The sequence below is a fragment of the Tamandua tetradactyla genome, chromosome 6 (assembly GCF_023851605.1).
Source record: "Tamandua tetradactyla isolate mTamTet1 chromosome 6, mTamTet1.pri, whole genome shotgun sequence".
Classification (NCBI taxonomy): domain Eukaryota; kingdom Metazoa; phylum Chordata; class Mammalia; order Pilosa; family Myrmecophagidae; genus Tamandua; species Tamandua tetradactyla.
The window spans coordinates 61,264,127-61,285,519 of record NC_135332.1 but is presented as its reverse complement, the minus strand read 5'-3'; the positions used below and the strand labels follow the sequence as shown (position 1 = coordinate 61,285,519).

General features: G+C 58.7%; 4 protein-coding genes and 1 long non-coding RNA gene across 12 annotated transcripts; 1 reads left to right on the top strand and 4 right to left on the bottom strand.

Annotated features, from left to right (window-relative positions):
• Nucleotides 1–134: 134 nt before the first annotated feature.
• Nucleotides 135–3,796, bottom strand: SPEM3 (SPEM family member 3). Its single transcript, XM_077165797.1, is given in 4 exon segments — nt 135–230; nt 232–3,236; nt 3,356–3,413; nt 3,561–3,796. Coding segments are annotated over 4 exon segments (3,237 nt in total). The 5' UTR covers nt 3,699–3,796; the 3' UTR covers nt 135–194.
• Nucleotides 2,992–17,479, top strand: LOC143688158 (uncharacterized). Of its 5 annotated transcripts, XR_013177858.1 has the most exons (6): nt 2,992–3,863; nt 4,368–4,634; nt 5,672–5,842; nt 6,426–6,561; nt 6,845–7,927; nt 8,738–9,005. It is a non-coding gene; the product is annotated as an uncharacterized LOC143688158 (long non-coding RNA). The 5 variants fall into 5 exon arrangements; XR_013177854.1 differs by lacking the exon at nt 8,738–9,005 and adding an exon at nt 17,273–17,479 and having other exon boundaries at nt 6,426–7,927; XR_013177853.1 differs by having other exon boundaries at nt 6,426–7,927.
• On the bottom strand, nt 4,435–7,578 carry SPEM2 (SPEM family member 2). 4 transcript variants are annotated; one of them, XM_077165802.1, is made up of 4 exons: nt 7,452–7,578; nt 6,862–6,976; nt 5,880–5,937; nt 4,435–5,758 (listed from the first exon to the last, which is right to left on the bottom strand). In XM_077165802.1, the coding sequence occupies exons 1-4, from the start codon at nt 7,505–7,507 to the stop codon at nt 4,503–4,505; spliced, it is 1,485 nt and encodes a 494-aa protein (XP_077021917.1). In that variant the 5' UTR covers nt 7,508–7,578; the 3' UTR covers nt 4,435–4,502. The 4 variants fall into 4 exon arrangements, with proteins under 4 accessions (XP_077021917.1, XP_077021919.1, XP_077021918.1 ...); XM_077165804.1 differs by lacking the exons at nt 6,862–6,976; nt 7,452–7,578 and adding an exon at nt 6,313–6,668; XM_077165803.1 differs by lacking the exons at nt 6,862–6,976; nt 7,452–7,578 and adding an exon at nt 6,073–6,306.
• On the bottom strand, nt 8,047–9,367 carry SPEM1 (spermatid maturation 1). The gene is made up of 3 exons (XM_077165807.1): nt 9,121–9,367; nt 8,970–9,027; nt 8,047–8,814 (listed from the first exon to the last, which is right to left on the bottom strand). Exons 1-3 carry the CDS (start codon nt 9,262–9,264, stop codon nt 8,087–8,089), a joined length of 930 nt encoding a protein of 309 aa, XP_077021922.1. The 5' UTR covers nt 9,265–9,367; the 3' UTR covers nt 8,047–8,086.
• NLGN2 (neuroligin 2) lies at nt 11,662–21,136 on the bottom strand. The gene is made up of 7 exons (XM_077165798.1): nt 20,677–21,136; nt 17,390–17,440; nt 15,106–15,255; nt 14,751–14,936; nt 14,434–14,626; nt 13,459–14,055; nt 11,662–12,708 (listed from the first exon to the last, which is right to left on the bottom strand). The coding sequence occupies exons 1-7, from the start codon at nt 21,134–21,136 to the stop codon at nt 11,835–11,837; spliced, it is 2,511 nt and encodes an 836-aa protein (XP_077021913.1). The 3' UTR covers nt 11,662–11,834.
• Nucleotides 21,137–21,393: the final 257 nt, after the last annotated feature.

Here is a 21,393-nt window from a genome sequence, read left to right as displayed (position 1 = left end):
TCTTGAGGATAATGGTTTGGCTTGGCAGTTATGGAGGACAAGCATGGGCTAGGATAGTTCCAGTCTTCATCAAACCCTGTGGGTGGTCAATGTCAGGGATGGGGCTGAGTGGATGTCCCCAAACAACCACAGAACACTCCTCTCATGTCTTTATTCCTGCTGTACCTTTGTCCCATCTTTATCCAAGGTCTTCATTACATACTGATATCCCCACTCCTTGCTGCTCTCCCGTGAGTTGCTGGGCGTCTCTTGGCGAAGACGCCTGGGGAAGAGAGCTTCACACTTGTCCCTGTTTACTCCTAACTGTCTCTGGCGGGCGTCAAAGACCACATGCCCAGCTCTGGTACCTGATCCAGGGCAGAGGAGCTTTGAGTTGATTTTGGAAGGCATTGACATCTGGCGATAGTTCTGGCAGGCTGAAGGAACTGTATCTGCAGGGTGGTACACCCAGTCTTGGCTACCTGTCTTCCGGGAGGTTGGCTGTAGCTCAATTAGTACAGGAACCTCTGAAAAAGTATGCAGGTCATTGCATATCACCTGGGCCTTGGAAGAGCAGGAATTCTGACTGAGTGGAACAGAAGTCCAGGATATGCGCTGTTCTTTGTCTTCCCTCTGAGGAGGGTCCTCAGATACAAATGACTTCATCAGGGATGGTGTTGACTTTGGGATCTGAAGAGGGCCTTGTACAGAACCAGTACCTAGAACAAGCTCTGGGCACTTTTGGAGGCTGGGATCTTGGATAAGCCTTGAGACCTTGTGGAGGCCAGATTCCTGATTAAGGCCTGAGTCACGGGTAAGGGCTGGGCCCTTATGGGGGCCCAAATCTTGATTAATTCCTGGGCTCTTGTGGAGATTAGGGTCTTGGGAATGTTCTGAGTTCTTGGACACTCCAACATCCTGGGTAAGACCAAATTTCCTCTTGACTTCAGGGGCTTGAGTAAGGCCTGGGCTCCTGTATCCTCCAGAATCCTGAGTAAGACCTGGATTCTTGTTGTCTCCTGAGTCTTGGGTGAGGCCTGACCCCTTACAGAGGCCAGATGTTTGGTCAAGGCCTGGGTTCTTGTTGATTCCTGAGACTTGGGAAAGGCCTGGGTTCTTTTGTAGACCAGACTCTTGGGTAAGACCTAGGCTTTTGAAGACTCCTGCATCTTGGACAATACTTGTATTCTTACAGCCTCCAGAATCTTGAGAAGGGTCTGAGCTCTTATGGGGGGCAGTTGCTTGGGGTAGACCTTTGCCTTTGTAGACGACAGTCTCTTGGGTTAGGTCTAGATTTCTATGGACTCCAGAGTTTTTCATAAAGCCTAAGCTCCTCTGAAAGTCAGAAGTTTGGGTAAATGATACATTCTTCTGAAGGCCAGAGGGTTGGGTGAAACCTGGGCTCCTTAGGACACCAGCATTTTGAGCAGGGTCTGAGCTCTTTTGGGGGCCAGAATCTTGGGTAACGCCTGGAGTCTTATGAAGGCTAGAGTCCTGGGGAGGACTTGGGCTCTTGTAGAGATAAGAGGCTTGGGTATGGCCAGGGTTCTCGTGGTGGCCTGGATTTTGGTTAGGGCCTGGGTTCTTGTGGATGCCTGGATTTTGGTGAAGGCTCAGGTTCTTGTGGAGATCTATATTTTGGTTAAGACTTGGGTTCTTGTGGAGAACAGGATCTTGGGTAAGACTGGGGTTCTTGTCGGGGCCTAGATTTTGAATAGGGCTTGGGCTCTTGTGAATGCTAGAGTCTTTTGAAGGGCATGGGCTCCTTTGGAGGCCAAGGTCTTGGGTAGGGCCTAGACTCTTGTGAATTTCAGAGAATTGAGGTTGAATGAGAGGTTTAGAAGTGGTGGAGAACTGGGGAGGGATGGGCTGAGCAGACTTAGAGGTTGAGAGAGAGGTGGGGGGTTGTATTGAGGTAGGGGATTTCTGATGACTGGTGGATTGAGAAAGGACAAAAGATTTTGGGGGAATAAGAGGCAAAGAAAGAGTGCATGGTGGAGGAAGAGTACACACTGAACTCTGGGCACTTTTTGGAGAATGAAGGCAAAGTTTAGGGGATGCAGGCTCCTGAGAATAGACCAGGAACTTGGGGTAGACTGGAGCCTGGGAGTCCACGTCTCTCCTCTCAGAACTGCAGGGATGGAGGCTGCAGTACGGGAAGGTCTTGGGCTGGGAGACCTTGTCTTTGCCACCATCTGGGATCTTCCTCAACTCCAGGTAGCCCAGTGTGGAGCCTGTTGGGGAGTTGGTACCATCCCCACTGTGTGGCTTTGATGTTTGCTCAAATGTACCAGAACTCACCAGGCCCTGTCTCTTTTGGGGTCTGGAGAGGGTATGCAAGTCCTTTCTGGAATACTCAGAGTTATGGGGGCTGCACACGTGGAAGCAGTTCTGCTTTAACCTGCGAGCATCATATATCACATGCCCAGTAGAAACACCACTACTGAAGGTAGCCAAAGTAGAGGGAATAGGAGTTAGGATGTGGGTGTGGGTGGAGGCAGAGACAGGAGCAGTGACTGGAGTGGTTGTTAGGGCCATGACCCGTGTTGGGGCAGGGATTGAGGCAGGGGCTGGAGCAGGGGTTGGGGCAGGAACTGGGGTAGGGGGTGGCGTAGGGACTTGGATAGGAGTAGTGGCTGGGGCAGGAGTTGGAGGAGGAGCTGGAGGGAAGGTTGGAGTAGAGGCTGGATTGTGGGCATGGGTGTGGGTTAGTCGAGCATGGGCCGGAGAATAAGTCCGGGGTTGGGCTGGGGATTGGGTCCAGGCCTTGGCTGAAGATTGCACAGGGACCTGGGTCTGGGACTGGGCTGGGGCATAGTCTGGGGTCTTAGTCTTGCACTCTTGGGGCAAGGACAGTGGAACCATTTCCACCTTGTTCATCTTCGGATTATGGGCCCTGACGTTGTCCATGGGGGCTTGGATCTGGGAAGGTGTCTCTGACCTGGAGAAAAAGGAGGCTTGGCCCTTTAAGGCTGTGACCTGAGGGGCTTCCCCAGCTCCCATCATCTCCTCCTTCCACGGGCCCCATGGAGCTTCTGTGGGAACCCTGGTGTGCCCACATGGAGGTGGCATCCAACAGCACCTAGAAGTCTTCTCATCCTTCGTGTCTGGGATCCAGGAGTCCTGGTGGTTAGCGTGCCCGAGCGGGAAGTTTGGATGGCGATGGAAGCGAGAAGAGACTCTTGAGCTCAGGGTCTTAGGGTCCACGGAGCAGCGCATACACACGGGATTGCTGCCTATACAGCCGTGCTGCTTGTCTGCAGGGAAAGGTGGGATGGGATAAGGCCTGGGTCCCTGAGGGGCTGAGGAGAGGGACAGGGATAAAAGAAAGAAGACAGGCCTGCATTCCCTGGAGCCCATCCCCAGGCTCACTCACCTTTTGGAAAAAAATAGTGGAAAAGGATCCGCAAGGAGCTCTTCAGCTGTCTCCAGAGCTGAGGGAAGCAGGGGAGAGGAGAGCCCAGAAGTAAGGTGAGCTCTGAAATCCAACCCTTGCCTGCCCACATGGTAGCAGCCCTCCCACCTCAGCCCCTGTGAGACCCCAGGTTTCCCCCAACATTGCTGCCCAAGCCCCGCCTGACCAGAATCACCACATTGATCCCCACGTTGAGCAAGATGAAGCTGCCCAGAAGCAGAAGAATCGAGTCTCCTAAGTCCTGGCACTTCCTGGGGTTGGTGCCAGAGCACACCTGGGCTCCATGGTAGGCTCGCTCACCCATGGCCGGGGGTCCCAGGACTACCTGGGCCCCCTGGCCCCCACATACTCACTAAGAGCCAGGCTCCTCTGGTGGGGGAGGGGAGAGGGACTGGGTCACAATGGAGGGGGGTCGGGGGTCACAATGAGAGAGGCGGAGGAAGAGGAGGGCCCAGGCTGGAGATCCCTGGTAACTGGGCTTGGGTGACCTGTCTGGACAGTCAGAGGAGGTCTGGAGCCCAGTGTACCTCCCTTCACCCCCTCCCTCCTTCACCCCTTCGCTGCCCATTCTCTCACTTGTTCACTCACTCACTCAATCATTCTGAAAAAACTGAGCCCCCTTCACCCCTTTACCACCCCTGAGTCTGACAAGACATTGGCCTCGAAGCCTTGGGGGTCGACCTAACTGGAACCCAGAACCCGACTTCCCCTCCCCTACGGTGGGGCCATGGGCATAGATCTGTCCAGACATAGAACTCCCAGTTTTGAAATCTGGCTTCAGTGTCTTGGGTGGGCCTAGAGATGCAGGGTGGCTACCCTGCTTGGTGCTTTGGCGTCTGCACCTGCAAGATCTACTCAGCACTTGGCGCAGGCCCGGGAGGGGCCCCCAAGGAAGGGCCTGCTGGCAGGACCGCGGCCCCTGAGCCCAAGGGAAACTCCCACCAAGAGGAGGACATTGGCCTCTCCTTTCCAGAAGCCAAGGGCAAGGACTCCTGCTGGCAGAAGAGCTGGCATTTCCAAGCCACAGACCACAACAGTGCTTCTTGGACTCTGTTTCTCTTTATTCCCCACTGTGTGACCCGTCCCGTCCCCAACATTCGCCTGCTGGTCAGTTAAGTTTCCCAGCCCGGCTCCTGTGCAGAGAGGGCCTGGAGGCGGAGGTAGAAAGTGGTGGCAGTGAGTGAGACCGCACTCGCCTCTCCTGCACCTGGCGCTTTAGCTCCAGGCTGTCGTACACCTGGTAATTGGCATTGCCCCCCGGGGTCCGGCTGAGTGGGATGAAGGTGGTTGGGGGTGGGGCGGGCTCGGCAGCCTGGACAACGGGCAGGGGCTGGGAGGAGTGGGGTGGCAGGGCCAGGCCTGGAGCTAGGACCCGTGGGTGGGAGGTCTCTCCCAAGATGGTGAGGGACGTGGAAGTCATAGGAGGATGCCGAGAGGGCAGCGTCTCAACCCAGTCGGTCGCGTGGCGCCGGACCTCGTGCGGGTCCTGGGTGCTGTAGTTCAGGTGTCCTGTGGACGGGTGGGGGCTGCGGTTGGGCTGGCTGTAAGCATGGCCAGGGACGTTCCGCCGGTGGGACTGGGGGGAATAGAGCTCCCGGTAAATTGGGGCCTCAGGCCGGGAGCCCCGGGCCACCGGAGCAGGCTGGGGCTCACAGGTCTCCAGACCGCGCCGCCGCTGTTCCCAGGAGTCATATATCAGCTGGCCCCGCGAGGGGTAGGGGCTGTGCCCCCCAGGCACCCAGGAGGGGTTGGGGGGCAGCCGGCGGGGAGGTGGTGGAGCCGAGGCCCACTGCTCGGCCTCCACATTGCCCCAGACGCGGGACTGTGAGCAGCTGGGGCCATAGGATTGCAGCCTCAGCTCGGACTTGGCCTCCACGCGCTTGGGCATGCGGCGGAGCTCAGGGGAGAGGTAGAGAGAGGGTGGCGGCAGGCTGGCCAGGATTCTGCCCTGGCGGCCCCACAGACCCAGGTTGGAGGGCAGGCCCAGCCTCGGACAGAGCCCTCTCCAGCCACGACGTGGGGACCTGCGATGTGGGAAGGACAGGTCATCTTCATCCTCCAGGTAGGACTCTGGGACCTCCCGGTCAAGGGAGGGCACAGACCGCAGGTGGGTCATCTTGCGGCTGCGATGGAGGCCACGGAAGCCTGGGCGGTCACGGCGGCATGGTCTGTGTTTCTGTGGCCTCTGTTGGCGGCAGCGGCGGCGGCGGTGGTTGCGGAAATGGTCACAGGAGGAAGAAGAGTAGGATGCAGGCTGAGCCATGCTCACCTCTACAGGGTCCAGAGTGCAGTGGATATGGACGTTCCTGACCGGAGCCTTCCTCTGAGCCTTAAGGGAGGTTTGACGAGTCTGCGTGTTGTCATCTGGGGGAGCAAGAGGCCACGAGATCAGGGCTATCACCAGAAGAGGTTGGAACTGGGAGCACAAGCCTGGTTTCTAGGGAGAAGGTAGGAGGTCCACTACCTCTCTAGCTGCCATACTCACTTTTCTGACTAATCCAACAGATCGTGTTGTCTAAGGCATTCTGGAGCCCGTGCCACATCTGCGGGTAGGGCGGGGCGGGAGTGAAGGTCAGGCTCTCCACTGCCAGCCCCCAGCCCCTCCCAGCCAAGACTGCTCCCACGAGTGGAGGGGCAGGCTGCAGCTGCTCCCCCCGGCCCGCACTGTCCGCACTGACCGCAGCCAGCACTGACCGCAATGGCCATGTTGATCCCAATGTTGACGAGAATGATGAGGCCTAGCAGAAGGAGCAGGAAGTCCTCGGCATTCTGGGGACCCTCTTGGTATTGACTGCAGCACCCCAAGGTGTCACACAAGAGCTGGTCTTCCATGGTGGGGGGGGTCCTAGGGCCACCTGGGCCGTGCCCCCGCCCCACCCCCCCACCGGCCCCAACCCGCACTATACTCATGCCAGGACCTGGGGACATCCACCAGCTGGTGAGGGAGTCGGGTCATAATGAGGCAAGTCTCCAGTCACAATGGAGAGGTGGTAGCTCTTTTGCCCACACTGCTGGCCATCTCTACCCTCAGCACCCACTTGATGGAGGCCGGTCCCAAGAGACCTCAGATTTCAGACTCGCAGTCTCCGTGAGGGCCTGCTTGGCCCCGCCTGGATTCCTGAGCCAGAAATACGGCAGCTACAGTCATGAGACAGAATCTTCATAAGGTTTAAATTGTGCATCAAGGATTTTCTCTACTCATTGTTCTTTCAAGACATATGCCAGCTTCTGCAGCCTGTGGCTACTCCCCACCCCATGCTTGCCCTGGAGCCAGTGACTAGGGTGATTGGTTGGAGGGGCTGCTCTCTGGGGTCCCAGCACCAACCTCTCCTGCTCTGCCCATTCCCCTGTCAATCCCTCTAGCACCCCACCCTGTCGGCCGCCTCCTGGCCTGGCTTGCAGCTTAGGGGTTATTGATGGTCACTGAGCCCACTGGCCCCTCCACTTCAGAGCAGGACTGAGCCCACCTGGCTGAAGTTGGACCACTCCCAGCTGTGGTTTCTCTCCTTTCCATCCGACTGACCTCTCGCTGACCCACTCCCACCGAATTGTAAAATTCTGTCAGCTGCCACCTTCCGAAAACTGCGTGAAATTCACAAAGCACAAAATAGATGTAATTGTCGATAGGACAAAAGGATTCTTTGATTTCCACCAGGTTCACCTCCGAGGTCATTCAAAGAGGCACTGTGGGGACTCTAAGACCATTGCTGATTCTTTTTAAGAGAAATAGAGTTACTGACAGGGAGCGTTTCCCATCAAGTTTTCAAACCCATAGTAGGTGCTCAGTAAGTATCCACTGAAGGAAATCAATTTAAGATGATCAATAATGTTGAAAGGTGTGTCTTCCCACATTCCAGGAATGCACCTAGTGTGTAAGGTAAGGGCCAGTTCCTTTGGCCCCAAGTATTTGTGTGGGCACATGTGATCCCAACCCTCTAGAAAGGCAAGGCCTTGGTTCCACAGCTGTCAGTGGGATGGAAATAAGTTCACACGAAGGAAGCTGGAATATTCTGGTAAGCCAGGCTGAGTTGGTAGGAATCCCTCAGGGGAAATCCACCTGCAGGAGCAGGGAGCCGAGCATCTGAGGAGGTGAACTTGACCCCTGGTGTCCATGTGACTATAAACACGTCACTTGTCCTCTCTGAACCTCGGTCTCCTCATCTTGCCAGGGGAGTGCTAACCAGAGAAGCGAGGTCACAGAGGGCTGTGATGATATGTGAGGCAGCCCTGTAAGAGTCCCCTGTACTTCATCCTCTGCTCCAAGCCTGCTTGAGGGTACAGGAGCTTCAGGTTCAGACTGGGGAACTCTGAGGACCTAGACACACTCATCTCAGCCACCCCACCCCACAGAAACCAGGGCTTCAGAGGGACTGACCATCCACCTCTCACTTGTGGCTACAGCCTAAACCTAGACTTTGGCTGGGACCAGACCTCTGAGGGGAAAGGGTCTTCCCCTCCAGGCCAGGACTGGTGGAGAACCAGGGCCGGAAGCCCTGGAGGGCCTGGGAAAGGGCTGAGGACAGGGCCTGCCTGGTAAGGACGAGAGGCTGCTGAGGGTCCCGGGGTGGGGGAAGGGGTACGGTTCTAGGCCCTGTGGCTAGGAAGAGCATTCCGCTAGCATCCCGGGCTTCTGTGGGCTGCGTGGGCCCTGGGCCCCTCAAACACCACCACGAGCCACCTCCTTTATCCTTTTTATTCTCTTAGTCTTTTCCCCGCCAAGGAATGGTACACCCAATCCTGGCCCGTCCCCTCATAAGTGCTAGATGCAGAGGCCAGAGGGTAGCAATGGGACAGTGCCTCCACCTCCCGGGTCAGCTCCCGGAGCCGCCGCCTCACGTCGCGGGCGTCATACACCACGCGGGCCGAGGAGCGGCGCCGGGGGATGGCGGGGACCATCGCGGGGCCCCGCGTGGGTGGCAGGGCGGGCGGACATGGCGCCACTTCCGCCTCCAACCCGCCGTTGTTGTGGCTCAGGGCCTCTGGGGTGGCAGGTGGGGGGTTCACAGGGTACACGTAGGCCTGGAGGCCCAGCTCAGACTGGATCTCGGCTTTGAGGGGCCTTCCGTCTGTGGTCTCCTGGAAGCGGATGGTCTGGGCAGCTGGCTCCAGGGGGTCCTGGGCCCAGGGAGCCCAGATCTCCTGGGTGGATTTGAAGCCTTCCCAGTCCTTGGGACAGTTGTGGGAGCAGGTGGCCAGGTGGTGGCGTGGGGGCTTCTCATCGTCGGTGGCAGGGGCCCAGGCCACTGGTCGGCGGGCAGGGCGGGTGGGAGAGCCGCGGTGACGGTGGCGGCGAGTGGGTGGGGGGGTCACGGTCATTTTCACGGGGTCCATGGTGCATCGCAGGTGAACGTCCTGGGAGCTCCGCTTCCTCGAGGGCTGTGAGGTGGTCTGCTTCCTGGGTGAAGAGGACTTGAGAGCTTCTGTGGATGGGGGAGAGGTGAGGGGTGGAGCGGCGGAGCCCGGGAAGGCAAGCTGGCAGCAGCCGTGGTGTCTGAGAGGGGGGCATGGGAAGGGGCCAGCCCAGCGCTGCGGCTATGAGGTTTCCTCTGCCCCTACCCACATCCCCAACCCTTACCTTTTTCGCAAATAATATGGAATACTCGGCGTAAGAAGAAACGGAGTCGGCGCCAGAGCTAGGTGGGGGAGGATGTGGTGACCCTGGGCCCCCCCCACCCCGATGGCTGCCCCGCAGGCTCCCCCCACCCCCTGTCCAGCCCCGCCCTGACCAGGGTCACTATGTTGACGCCAATATTGATGCAGATGACGAGGCCCAGCAGCACCAGGATGGAGTTGCCCAGGTCCTGGCAGGTGTTGGTGTCGGTGCTGGGATACGAGGCCCACCCGGGCTGCGGCCGCTCAGCTATGGCCATGGGGGTCCCTAGGGCCACCCGGGCCCCTAGGCCCCCAGCCCACTCTGCCCCCCCCACCCCTCGTCCGCCAGCCTGCCTGCCTGTGCCAGAGGCCCCTGGGAGGGGCTTGAGCAAGTCACAATGTGCTGGGGTGCTCCCTCACAATGTGCCAAGGCCTCACTCTGAGTCCTGGGCTGGGCCAAACCCCCTCAGGTTGGTGCCTCTCCTCCAGCCCCCTCTGGCCTCCCTGGTGTGTGCACCCATCACCACCTCTGTGCTAGGCTCCGAGTGATCTTAACTTCCCGAGTGAGCCCATTACCATGGCAACCTCACCTTAGCACCCATTCTCCCTTCTCTCAGGCTCCAAGGTGCTTGGACCCCTCTCCTCCCTCATCCCACAGTGTCATTTTCCCCCAAGACTTGTTTGCCCCAGCCTAGGATCACAGCAAGCATGACCAACAGTTAAACTTTTATATTTACAATATTCTCTTCATCTTTTGCCAGATTTAAAAATGTGTACAGAGCCGCGAAAGGTTGGGGTGGGGGGGACATGGGGTTGTCAGGGAATTGTTCTGGGGAGAGGGGCTGGGCATTGGAGTCCGTGGCTGAATCATGGGGTCCCCCAGCCCCCCTCCCATGCCCCAGTTCAGGGGGCATCTGTCTCCAGGGTTCAGGGCCCAGATCCCTAGCATTTGGAGGGCATGACTGTTTAGAGAGGAGCTAGACCAGGCAGGGGGGAGGGGCCGGAAAAGAACGACGTTTCCAGGGGTGGGGGTATGAGGGGCAGGGACCACTGGGAGGCAAAGACTCAGGGAGTCAAGACCAGGAATTCTGGATTTGGGTATCAGTGGAAAACGACACCCCACTCTCTACTCAGATTTGGCACTAACACCCCGCAAAGGGCCAGCAGACAAGGGTTCTCTCCTCCTCCACGGGTGTCCCTTAAAACCCTTCGGATATCATTCTTTGCCCCAGAGGTTCAAACTCTTTCCCAGGTTCCCTCTGGGCAATCACTTCACACATTTCCTTTCAAATCCTTGTGCTGGTGTCTAAGCCCCACCCCTACCGCCCCTTCCATCTGTTCCTGGGCACAGCTGACCTCATTCTCCCAACCTGTCCCGTGAACCCTTTCTCTTCCCTTCCACCCTCCACCGCTCCTTTCCTAGAGTCCTGAAAGAATGGGGTGCAGGGGGAAAGAAGGTGGGGTGAGGTCAGCTGTGGGGAGTTTGATCTGACACTGAGATAGGGACACATTCAAAGAGGGAGACAGAGACAGAGGAGAATGGGAAGTTGAGACAGAAAAGGGAAGGATGAGATAGAGTGAGAAGAGAGGCACAGGCCGGCTCCCTTAGCTGCCATCAACCCCTGCCTGGATCCCACCAGCCCCCACTGTGTTCCCTGCCCCAGCCCAGGCCTGGGGGATCCTTGGCACATTTGGGAGAAGAGTCTTCCCCTGCTGGAACCCACTTTCCCAGTTTGGCACAGATGAGCAGTGGTCTGAGGACTGAGGGAAAGGCTTTTCCGGGACCTGGGGTGAGGGCTTTGATCAAACATGCATGGCCTCTGTGGGTGGTATTTGCACCCCCACCCCCCACCCAACTCAGCATGTCTGGGGGAAGGAGGGTCAGAGCCCTCCCCTCGGATCTGTACACCCCCCTCAGCTTCTGTTTTCAGTCTGTTCCCACCTGCTGCATGGGGAGGAACCAAGTGCTGTGCCAGGGGGAGGGGGGGTGCAGGGATGCGCCGGAAGGAGAGGGGCTGTCTGCATGGGAAAGCACGCATCCACATGCAAGAACATGTGTCCACTCAGAGAAGCATGTCCTGAATCCATGGGAAGACAAGTTCCTGGGCAGCACAGGGGTGCGCGGATCCGCGCTCTCCCCCCCGGCAGGAAACCTGTGCCTGCCTCTGCGGAAGGCGGGCACCTACCTACCCGGGAGAACATGCTTGGCCTGACCTGTGCCACTGGGGGTGGGGGGTGGGGGTAAACATGCTTTGCTGGGGGGGGGCGAGGAGAGGGGGCCTGTGGGTCCCTCACTGTGTTGTCTGGTAGCCAAGGATCACCATCTGTGAACACACCGCTTCCAGGGTCTCCATGGGGTCGGGAGGGGGGTGGCGAGGTGGGAGAAGGCATGAGGGAACAGGATTCTGGGGTACAAACCCCTGCAGAAATTCTTTTGAGGGGGCCAACATGTGTCCAGGGCGGCAAAAAAAAAAACCTTACCCTGCACATGGGAAAACACCCCCTTGTGAGAAAGCGCACCTCCACGTGGGAAAATACTTCCACGTTTCCACACACCGAAGATTGGTGTCCCGATGGAGGGGGGGAAGACACCCCCAGATGTCCAGAGGCCCAGGTGCAGAGGAGAGGATGGGCCTCTCTGGACGGGGGTGGGGGGGTGGGGGGGTGGGGGGCAGGGGAGGGGAGAAACTCGGATCCCACCGAGGAGACCCATGTCCACCTTAAGGCTCCTCGACGTGGGACAGCTCCGTCCGGGAAGAGCCTGTCGCCAGGTCCTCCTCCTGCCTTCGGAGTGGCACTGCCCGCCCGGGGCCGGGAGAGCCCGGGAGGAGGGCCTCCCCAGCCTCCCCTATACCCGCGTGGTGGAGTGGGGGTGCGGGAGCGTGTTGTTGTGGCTGGTAGCGGTCGGGGGAGGCGGGGGGAAGGGCCCGAAGGGGTGGAGGGACGGAGGCGGTGGGGGAGGCGGGGGCCCCAGGCCGCTGGGCAGCAGGGTCAGGGCCCCGGGGGCCAGGAGAGGCACGTCGTCCGGTGCCCGGCGCAGGGCCAGGGTGTAGTCGGGAGGGCAGGCGGGGCGCAGGGCCTCGGCAGGGTCCGCCCCGACGCCACCGCCCCGCTTGAGCTGCAGAGACACCAGCTCCTCCTCCGGTGGCAGCTCACGGCCGGTGGCGGGGAGCAGGGGGCCACCGCCGGGCACCCCGGAGCCCGAGCCCCCGGGTGGGCTCAGCCGCCGGCACCGCAGCTCCTGCCGCCGGTCCCGCTTATAGTAGAGGGCGGCAAAGGCCAGGATGTTGAGGAAGAGGAGGGAGGCGCCCACAGCCACGGTGACGCTCAGCTCCGTGGAGTAGTCCCGGGAGTCCCCAGGGAAGCGGTCGTAGGCCCTCGGGCCCGGCTCGGGCTCGGGCTCGGGCGGAGGGGTGGCGGGTGGCGGGGGCCGGCGCGTGCCCGGGGCGCCGGGGGGCGGGCGCGGCGGCCAGCGCGTGGCGTAGGGAGGCAGGCGCGTGGTGGTGGTGAAGAGCTCCGTGTGCAGGTTGTGCAGGTGGGGCACCAGCTCCAGCCAGAAGGCCACCTTGTTGGCGCGGTAGTTGTCGCGCACGCGCGGCTTCAGGCCGATGTGCAGGTACTGCTTCTCCTTGCTGTTGAACTTGCTCCACACCACCTCCTCAAAGCGGTTGGGCTTGGTGTGGATGAACTTGGTGTCCTGCGGCACCGGCTGGTTGGGGTCGCTGTGGGCACAGGAGGGCAGGGGAAGGAGGCGTGAGGGCCGGGGGCACAGGAGGGGCGCTGTGGGGCCAGAGTGGGAAGGGAAGTGACGTGGATGAGAGAGGCCGGGAGACCAAAAGAGAGCCAGAAAGATGGGGAAAGAGAGAGAGAGAGAGGAGATATAAGACAGACAGAGATGGATATGAAAATAGAGAAACTGGAAGAGATGGAGATAGAGGGACAGAGACAGAGAGACAGAAACAAGAGACAAAGAGACATGAAGATGGGCAGAGTGGAACCAGCAAGCAGCCAGAGACAGCAAAAAGGAAACTGATGAGAGCAGAGAGGAAGAGAGCAATTGATTCATCTCAAGAGAGAAGGAGACCTACACACAGACCTAAACACACAGACAGACAGACACAAACCTTCATACATACTTAGACACACAGACTCAAGGGCTCAGACAGATTGGTAGAGGCACTGGGAGGAGAAAGAGAGGGTGAGAAGGTGAGGCACAGACCAAGCCAAAGCCACTGAGTGAGCCTGCCTGCAGAGAGGACGGGAGCCCTTCTAACTCCATTGAGTCTCCCACCTTCAACTCACTGTCCGGCACGGAGCAGGTGCTGAGTGCATCAAATGAGCAAGAGAAGGTGAGAGTATGAGCCTTAATGGAGGAATGGATGGCCATGCAAGGACGAGCTGAGGGTAGAGGGTGTGCCGCTGGCCTGCAGGAGTACCCTTCCCCAGCTCCCCCCAGGCCCTCTGGCCCTCACCCAGTCTTGGCAAAGTTGGTCCAGTAGGTCATGACCACGGCGCTGAGCATGACATCATTCTTGGAGAAATTGCAGGGGAAGAGGTCAGTGGCGCCCACCATGGGCACGCCAAAGACGTAGGGCAGCTCGTCCCCGTGCGCTGCGTCTGCCCACTCGGGCCGGCCCTCAGCCTGGCAGTGGTGGTAGAAGGTGTAGAAGTAGACGGGGGACTGGTAGTCAGCGTGCAGCTTGGCAGTGGCCACAGCCGGTGCCACCCACTGGTGGTCAGTGAAGAGCGCCAGCAGGGTCTTCCGCCGCATCTCGCCATTGTCCCGGTCGGCCCAGTCCGTGTACATGAACTTGATGGTCTCCCGCAGCACGTCCTTGCCCTCAGGGTAGCCATACAGGTTGTCCACGAAGTTGGAGACGGTGAAGTCGAAGGCGCTGGCCGACACGCCGTCTTCGCTCTCCGCGGAGTCCTCTACGAACTTGAGGCCCTCGCCCTGGTTGACGCCGATGAGCATGTCGTAGTTGAGGAACTCCCCCTGTTGCATGAGGATCTCGGGGTCATCCGGGACGACGTCGCCGTCCACCACGGGCCCGAAGGCGATGTGGTAGCTGTGGGGTGGGGGGCAGGGTCTCGTCACCCGCTCTCCAGCCTCCTCTCCAGCCCACAGCCTGCTGAGCCGAATTCCAGGCTCTGCCCTTGGGCTGGAAGACCATCCTCCCCCACTTGAAAGCCCCTAGAGTCCTTCAGGGCACTTGGGCTGCTGGGAAGTCTTCCCTGAAGCCCTTCAAGGAGCCCTGTGCACCCCTGCTCTGGCTAGGCGCCTCCACTTAGGGGTGGCCTCTAAGACAAGAAAGCAGGGGCACTGGAGGGCCTGAAGCCCGCCTCTCCTTGCCAAACAGAATGCCTCTGGGCACCTCTCACCTCGACCTCCTTGGAACCAGCAAGGAGAGGGATGGCCTGGACCCGGCCCCCTCCCAGCCCCATACCGGGCGGGCTGCACGTCCTGGTCCACCAGCTCGCGGGAAGGCTTCCGGCGCAGACACTCCACAGCTTCAGCGCTGTCGTCTCGGTCACAGCCCACCTTGGCCGCCAGAAGCCGCGTGTACTTGAGCGGCTGGTAGTTGACAGACCAGCTGGAAATAGCGGTGCCGCTCTGGGCGATGGCCTTCTGGAACAGCCCTGGAGGGGCAGACAGGCCTCAGGCTGGGTCCTGAGTTCCAGTCCAAAGGAGGAGGGGGACTAGTAGGGTCAGGGGCTTGGTGAGGTGGAAGAGAGAGAGACAGGCCGGGGAAGTTGCCGGTACCTTCCGAATGGTGGGAGAGGATCAGAAGGTTGACACAGGAGGCCCCTGCCCCAGACCCAAAGATGGTGATGCGCTCGGGGTCACCCCCAAAGTGGGCGATGTTTTCACTGAGCCAGCGTAGGGCCTGGATCTGGTCCAGGAGCCCATAGTTGCCTTTTGCAGCCTGGTCCCCAGTGCTGAGAAAACCTGGGAGTAGAGGAAGAAAGGGGGCTTCCTGGGGGCGTCACAGCGCCCCTGTCCCCTCTCCAGGCAGCCTGCTCCAGCCCCCAAGCCGTTCTGCGGGGATTGGGAGAACCCCACCCACCGGACCCAGCTGCCCATCTTCCATCCCCCAGAATTGGCTGCCCACCCTCACCGAGCACCCCAAGCCGGTAGTTGAGCGTGGCTACAATGACGTTGCCATAGGCTGCCAGGACAGAGCCATCGAACATGTTCCCGGTGCCCTCCATGTAGGAACCGCCATGCAGAAACAGCATCACGGGCTTCTTCCCGGAGTCCCGGATATCTGCGAGGGGAGGGGGTGGACGAGTGGGCCAGGGGGTGGGGGACAGGGACACAGTCAGACGGGAAGCAGCATCACCCAGCTCCCAGGACTGCTGAGGACCAGCCCGGGGCTCAGGGGACATGTCACTCCCATCCCTGGGGGGCAAGACCGGATTCCCCTCCCTCCCCCCCCACCCCCCCAGCTAGCCCTGGCAGAAGACCCCTCCCCACCCTGTGCCAGCCTGCCCTGCAGCACTTCTCCAAATGCCAGGTAGACGTTTCGAGAATCCCAACAGAGGCGGGGTGGGGGGGTGGCCCTCCTCAGGGCATCTGCTGGATCCAGGGACGCCCCTCCCCACACACGCACACAGCAAATGTCCTTCCTGCTCCTAGGAAGAGCAGGCTCCCAAGGCTGGGACTTGAACTAGAGATGCTGGGAGGGTCCGGGGCTCTCCTCAGGACTCAGGCCTTGGCCTCAGCCCCACCTGCTACCTTGGTCCGTGGGTGAGGGGGTGCCAGGCCCTAGGGTCCCTGGGGGCTTGGTCTCCTCCCCGCCCTAATTCCTTTCTAGGTCACCTCCCAGTTACCACGGCAACCCCCAGCCTAATTAATGTGGCAGGAGGAGGCAGGGTGGGAAAGAGCCTGCCTAATGAAGCCAGGGTGCAGCTCTCTAGCCTTGAACCCCCATGAGCTGGCCTGAGCCCTAGGTTCTGCCCTGAGCCCCCCTCTTGCCATATCCCCAAAGGACCCCGTAGTCACCGCCACATGTAGTAGGCACTTGAGGTACTCCAGACCCGACTGCGGGGGGACTAATTCCAGAAGTGGGTAGGAGTCAGAGAGGGCTTGCCAGGGTCTCTAAGGCTATAGCAACCTTCCCTGTAGCCCCAGCACAAGGGCTGGGGTTACCCCTGGCCCACAGGCCCTGCTCTCCTTTGACACCTGCAATCTCTGATTACCCTGGGGACTCAGCAAACAAGAGCTAGGCCGGGCCCCCACAGCTCATGCCCCAGCATTCCTGCCCACCTCCCTCATCCTTCTGGAAACTTCCCTTCTGCCAGAAGATCAGCCAGCAGGTCACTAAGACACTCCCCTGAACTTGTCTTGCGTGACCTTCCTGTCTTGTGTGACCTTCCCTGCCACCTCCCTCCCCTGTCTTCCCCTGGATGGAGGACCTAGGGGGGCAGCAGCCTCTCTGTGCCCCAAATTCTGCTTTTCCCTTCCTTTCTGAACCTCAAGTGTTCTCTCCCAGCAGTTTCAGGCTGGAATCTCCATCCTGCCCAAGTCCTGTCCTAAATATCCTCAGTTCTGGCCCCTACTCCCCACCCAGCACCTCCACCTCGTTCCCAGTGTCGGAGAGGGGGAGGTCAGAAGGGGAAGGAGCAGGAAGGGGGGGGGCTGGGGCAACAAGAATTCAAAACCAACAACAAAAAAAAACAGGATCAAGAAAGAAGAAAGAAAGAAAGAAAAAAAAAAACAACCAAAAAGCAAGAAGCTCTCGGGGCAGATTCAACAAGAAAAGAAAAAACAAAAACAAAAACAATCCATTTTGGAGAAAAAGAAAAAAAGAAAAAAAGTTCTTTGCATTTTTTTTTTTCAAAATTTTGTGGTGAAACTTCAAGAGTTTGGGCCCTGTTTTCAAAAATTTCCAAATGCTTTAATTCACTTCAAATGTTTGTGTTTTCTGCGTCTGACAGGCTTTTGGAAATTGTAGCAAGTTTCAGATGTCTCAAGTGTGTCATCAATTTACCAACTTTTAAAGTTTTTTTTTTTCAACTTTTGCTTTCTTTGTTCCAAATTAAAATTGTTTTGCAAAGATTACATTTCCCAAGTTTCAAAATATTCCAAATTTCTTTCAAACTCTAAACATTTTATCCAATTCTTTGTTTGTTTTTTTCTGACATTCCAATTTCTTTTTTTCATCATGTTTAGCTTTTCTTGCAGGTTTAAGTCCAACACCGTTCAAATTTTGTTTGACGTTTTTCATAATTCTTTGTTCCAATTATTAAAAATTTTTCTTTTCTTTTCTTTTTCGTTTTTAGTTGGGAGAACGACTGAGGGGCCTGGTGAGCTGTGGGGACATTTAATTAGGGGCAGGCCCGAGAGCGTCCTGTCACCAGCAACCACATGCAGCAGCGGGATTTGACTTTTAAATCTACCTGTGTCTGGCGGATTGAGCGTCGCCTCGTCACGTTTTTTTGTGAGCGGACCTAAGACCGGGAACACAAAACAGAGAAAAAAGGACAATTTTGTGGGGAAAGATGGGGGTTGGGGGAGGTGGTGGATGGGGAGGGGAGGAGAGAAAGCAGAAAAGGGGAGGGGGGGGCAGAAAAAATAAGCCAAAAAAAGCAAAATTTGTTTGCAAGAAAAAGAAACCAAGAAAAGAGAAAAACGTTTCTATAACCCGATTTTGTTCCCCTCCCCGGAAAAAGTCATGCCCCCAAGAAAAGTCTGGGTTTGGGGGGGGTGGGGTGCCTGAGTGGGCTTGAGGCCTGTCTTAAGACATAGTCACTTGGCTGGAAAGGATTTGGCTTGTCCGTGTGTTTGCTAATTGCTGGAAATGAAACGGTGTTAGAGGTGGGGTGGGAGGGGGCTGAGGGGAAGTCCACCAGGGGACATCTCTTGCAGGGCCCTCTCAGAACAGCTTGCTCCCCCAGGCCTGTAGAGAGGTAGAACTGGAGCAGAAAGGACTCTGTTTTCCCTTGGATTCTTCTGGAGGGCAGAGGGCAGGTTGGGGTTGGGGTACAACCTGCCCCGGCAGCTCACAGCCTCTGGAAGTCCTCAGCTCCCTACTGAAGGGCTGTCGGTAGGTCAGCTGGGGCTGCCTGCCCACCTACCCAGCCTCTCTCCTGCCAGCATTTCTCTTCCACCCGCACTCACAGGCCTGGCTTCTCACCCCATCTCCCCAGGGTGGGGTGAAGCAGGGAAAGGGGTCATCAGGTCTTGCCCTCCACTCTTCCCCGGCCCTCTGCACTCCCCCCAACCTCATCCCTTACCCAGGCCTGCTCTCCTCCCCCCAAAATGATGAACTTCCCATTAGGGGCACCAACCTCCAAGACCCCAAACCCTGGCCCCATTTGGAGTTTAGTCCGCAAATAGGGAACAGAAAACACAGTCCCTTAAGCCCACGTGAGACATAAAGTGACAGGAGGTGCTGGGAGGCAGGAAAAGTGCCCACAATCAGGCAACGGCCCCAGACTAGGCCTGGAGATTGGATCCTGGCTTTTTTTTGTTTTTTTCCAGATCGAGAGCTTGGGCAGGGGTGAGCTGGCACCCAGAGGCCTTAGGGGATCTCCAGCCACCACCCCCCCCCACAGGGTGGCTGATAGGCTTCTCCCCAACACATGGGGACCAGCATCAGGAAGGTTGAGCCAGTGAGACCCAAGGCTTCTTCCAACTGGCGATGATGGGGATGGGAATGAAGTCAGCAGGCCAAGCATGTGCATGAGAATTCATTAAGTGTATGTGTGTGTATCTGTGTGTGTGTGTCTGAGTCAACCCCTTCCTCCCAGAGCTGGTGTGAAGATTCAGTGAGAGCACCTGAACGTGTCAGGCCCCAAGCAGGTCTGCTCCAAGCAATGGCTAAAAATACTGAAGGTGTGGGCATGGGTGGGGGTGGGGAGTGGGGGGATGGACAGTTCCTCTGGAGGTGCTGAGGTGGGCAGTTCAGTACTGGGAGGTGTTGGGTGCCTGCTTCTCATGAGGGGGATATTGGGGTGGACAGGTGATATGAAGGCATGGGGGGCGGAGGGTGGAGAGAGTTGAGGTGGGCAGTCTGGAAGTACTGGGGTGAACGAGTCACAGGTGGAAGGGCCCTGGAATGGGTGGTTCGTGGGAGGGAACATAGAATGAGTGATCCTCTGACAGAGGGCTTTGGGGGTAGTGGGGAGGGTATGTGGAATGGGTTGAAGTGGTCTTTGGGGAGTTAGGGTGTTTGGAATCTGTATGAGACTGGAGAAGGCGATGTTCTGTGCAGTGTGTGTATGGGCTGTTAGGAGGCAGGGTCCATATGGGATGAAGGTGGGTGGGCTGAGGTGCATGGAGGTCATGCAACCGGCACAAGAAGATTCTGGGTGCTGAGTGCTAGATACTGGAGTATGTGGTGCATGGGTAGAGTATAGGGCTGTTGGGTGCATCGTCATCATCTGAAATATGGTGCAGAGGACATCGAGGTAGCAGATGGGGTAAACAATGCTTGAGAAGTGTTGGGGACTCTGGCGCGCATGGAGCGATGGAGTGCAAGGTCAAGGTGGACCATTAGTGGGGTCTAAGGTATCTGTGTGGGTGTTATTAGGGTAACCTGCTCTAGAAGCCAGAGATATTAGGGAGCATGGGTCTGTGTGGGTGAAGAGGTACACGAGTTCAGAGAAGTGCTGGGGAGAAGGCACTGGGCATTGTGCTTTGTGGGGCTTTGAAGCCCACAGTCAGTGTATCGGATTGGGGGTACATGATCTGAATGTTGAGTAGTTGAGAGTCAGTCAATTGTGGGCCTTGAGTACATGATGTGGGGGTGTTGGGTGTGTAGGATGTACATATCAGGGCTCCTGTGTGTAGGGTTGTTGGAAACTATGGAAACCATGCCCCGTGGGGCTGCTGGAGGAGGGCATGGTCTCTGCGGAGGGGTGGGGAGGTTCTGGAGTGGGAGCATGGGGGTTTTGGAGGGGCCATGTGGGGGCTGTTTGTGAGGCTGGTTTGTCAGGGAGGCTAGAGATCTACCGATTTCCCTTTGCTGGAAGGTATTCCAGTCAATATGGGAGTGCCAAATGGTGGGCAGGTGGAGCGCTGTCCAGGAGGAGTGTGCTGAGGGCCCGGAGTAGTCCTGCAGCGCACTGGAAAGTTCACTCCTAAGAGCCCAGGGAAGGCGTCGTGCAGGGAGTGGAGGGGCCCTCGGTGAGGAGCTTCTCTGCTCCTTCAGGGATGTACAGGGGTCAGGGAACAGCGCCTCATAGAGAAAAGGAGGGTGTAAGCAGCACTGCCAAGGGCATGCAGCTCGGTGAGGGTCTGTCTGTGCTGTGATAGGTGGAAGACAGCCAGTGTGTCCTGGGGGTGAGGAGGAGTTTATGATGTACTCTGAGGTGTAGCTGCAGGCTAAAGTGGGTACTCTGCCAGTGCTGGGGGCGGGAGGTGGACCTCTGTCACCAGGTCATCCCAGGTGGCCACGCTGAGATCAAGTGACTGGATCTGCAGTGGGCCTCTCTGGGAAGGGGGTGGGTAAACCCAGCCTAGTGCCTGCCGCCCTTTCCATCGGCTCTCTGGGGGCACAAAGAACTTTTGGGGTGGCTTCCTGGGACGGCCCGATAGGCGGCACCCTGACTGACCTCGGAGGGCAGGCAGAGGCCACAGGGACACCCAGCCCTTCGCTTCCCCTGCAAAGAGGCCGGTGCCAGGGCACGAGGTTCTGCATGCGCGTCTGTGGGCCGTGTCCACGGGGTGCCCGCGCCCTTACCGTCCTCGGTGGGCACGTAGAGGTTGAGGTACAGGCAGTCCTCGCTCTGGTTCTGCACGTAGGTGGCGGCCGCCTCCAAGTTGTCGGTGAACCACACGGGCAGCATGATGGCGGGCAGCGCCCCGTGCAGGTTCTGCGGGCAGGCGGGCGGCAGGGTGGTGGCGTTGCGCACGCCGGGCCACGAGGCGGGCGCCTCCGGGGGCTGGAAGCGGCGGGCGCCCAGGGGCGGTGTGGCGTAGGGCACGCCCAAGAACTGCACGACGGGACCCAGGATCTCGTTGTTGAGCTCGCGCCGCACGCCGCGCACTCGCCCGTAGGCCGTGTTCACCACTGGGAAACGCTCCTCCCCGAGGCTGCTGAGGGCCAGGCCCGGGCCGCCCGGGGCGCCGCCGCCGCCGGGACCCCCTCCTCCCCGTTGAGCTCCCGCCAGCCCCACCAGACACAGCGCCAGGAGCCACATGCTGATCGGGGGTCCCCCCCTCCCTCCCCGGGACCCCCCCCCCTCGGAGAGAGAGAGAAGGGGGGGGAGAGGGAGGGAGGCCCCCCTCGCCCCAGGAGGGAGGAGGGGGCGGGGGAAAAGGAGGGAGGAGGGGGGTGGGGAGGGACCGGGGTTAGACTGGACAGAGAAGGGGTCTGTTTCTCTCCATGGAGGGGGCAAGGGGTGGGGAAGGGGGAGGAGGTGGGAGAAGGGGAAGGCAGACCCGATCTGCGGGGAGG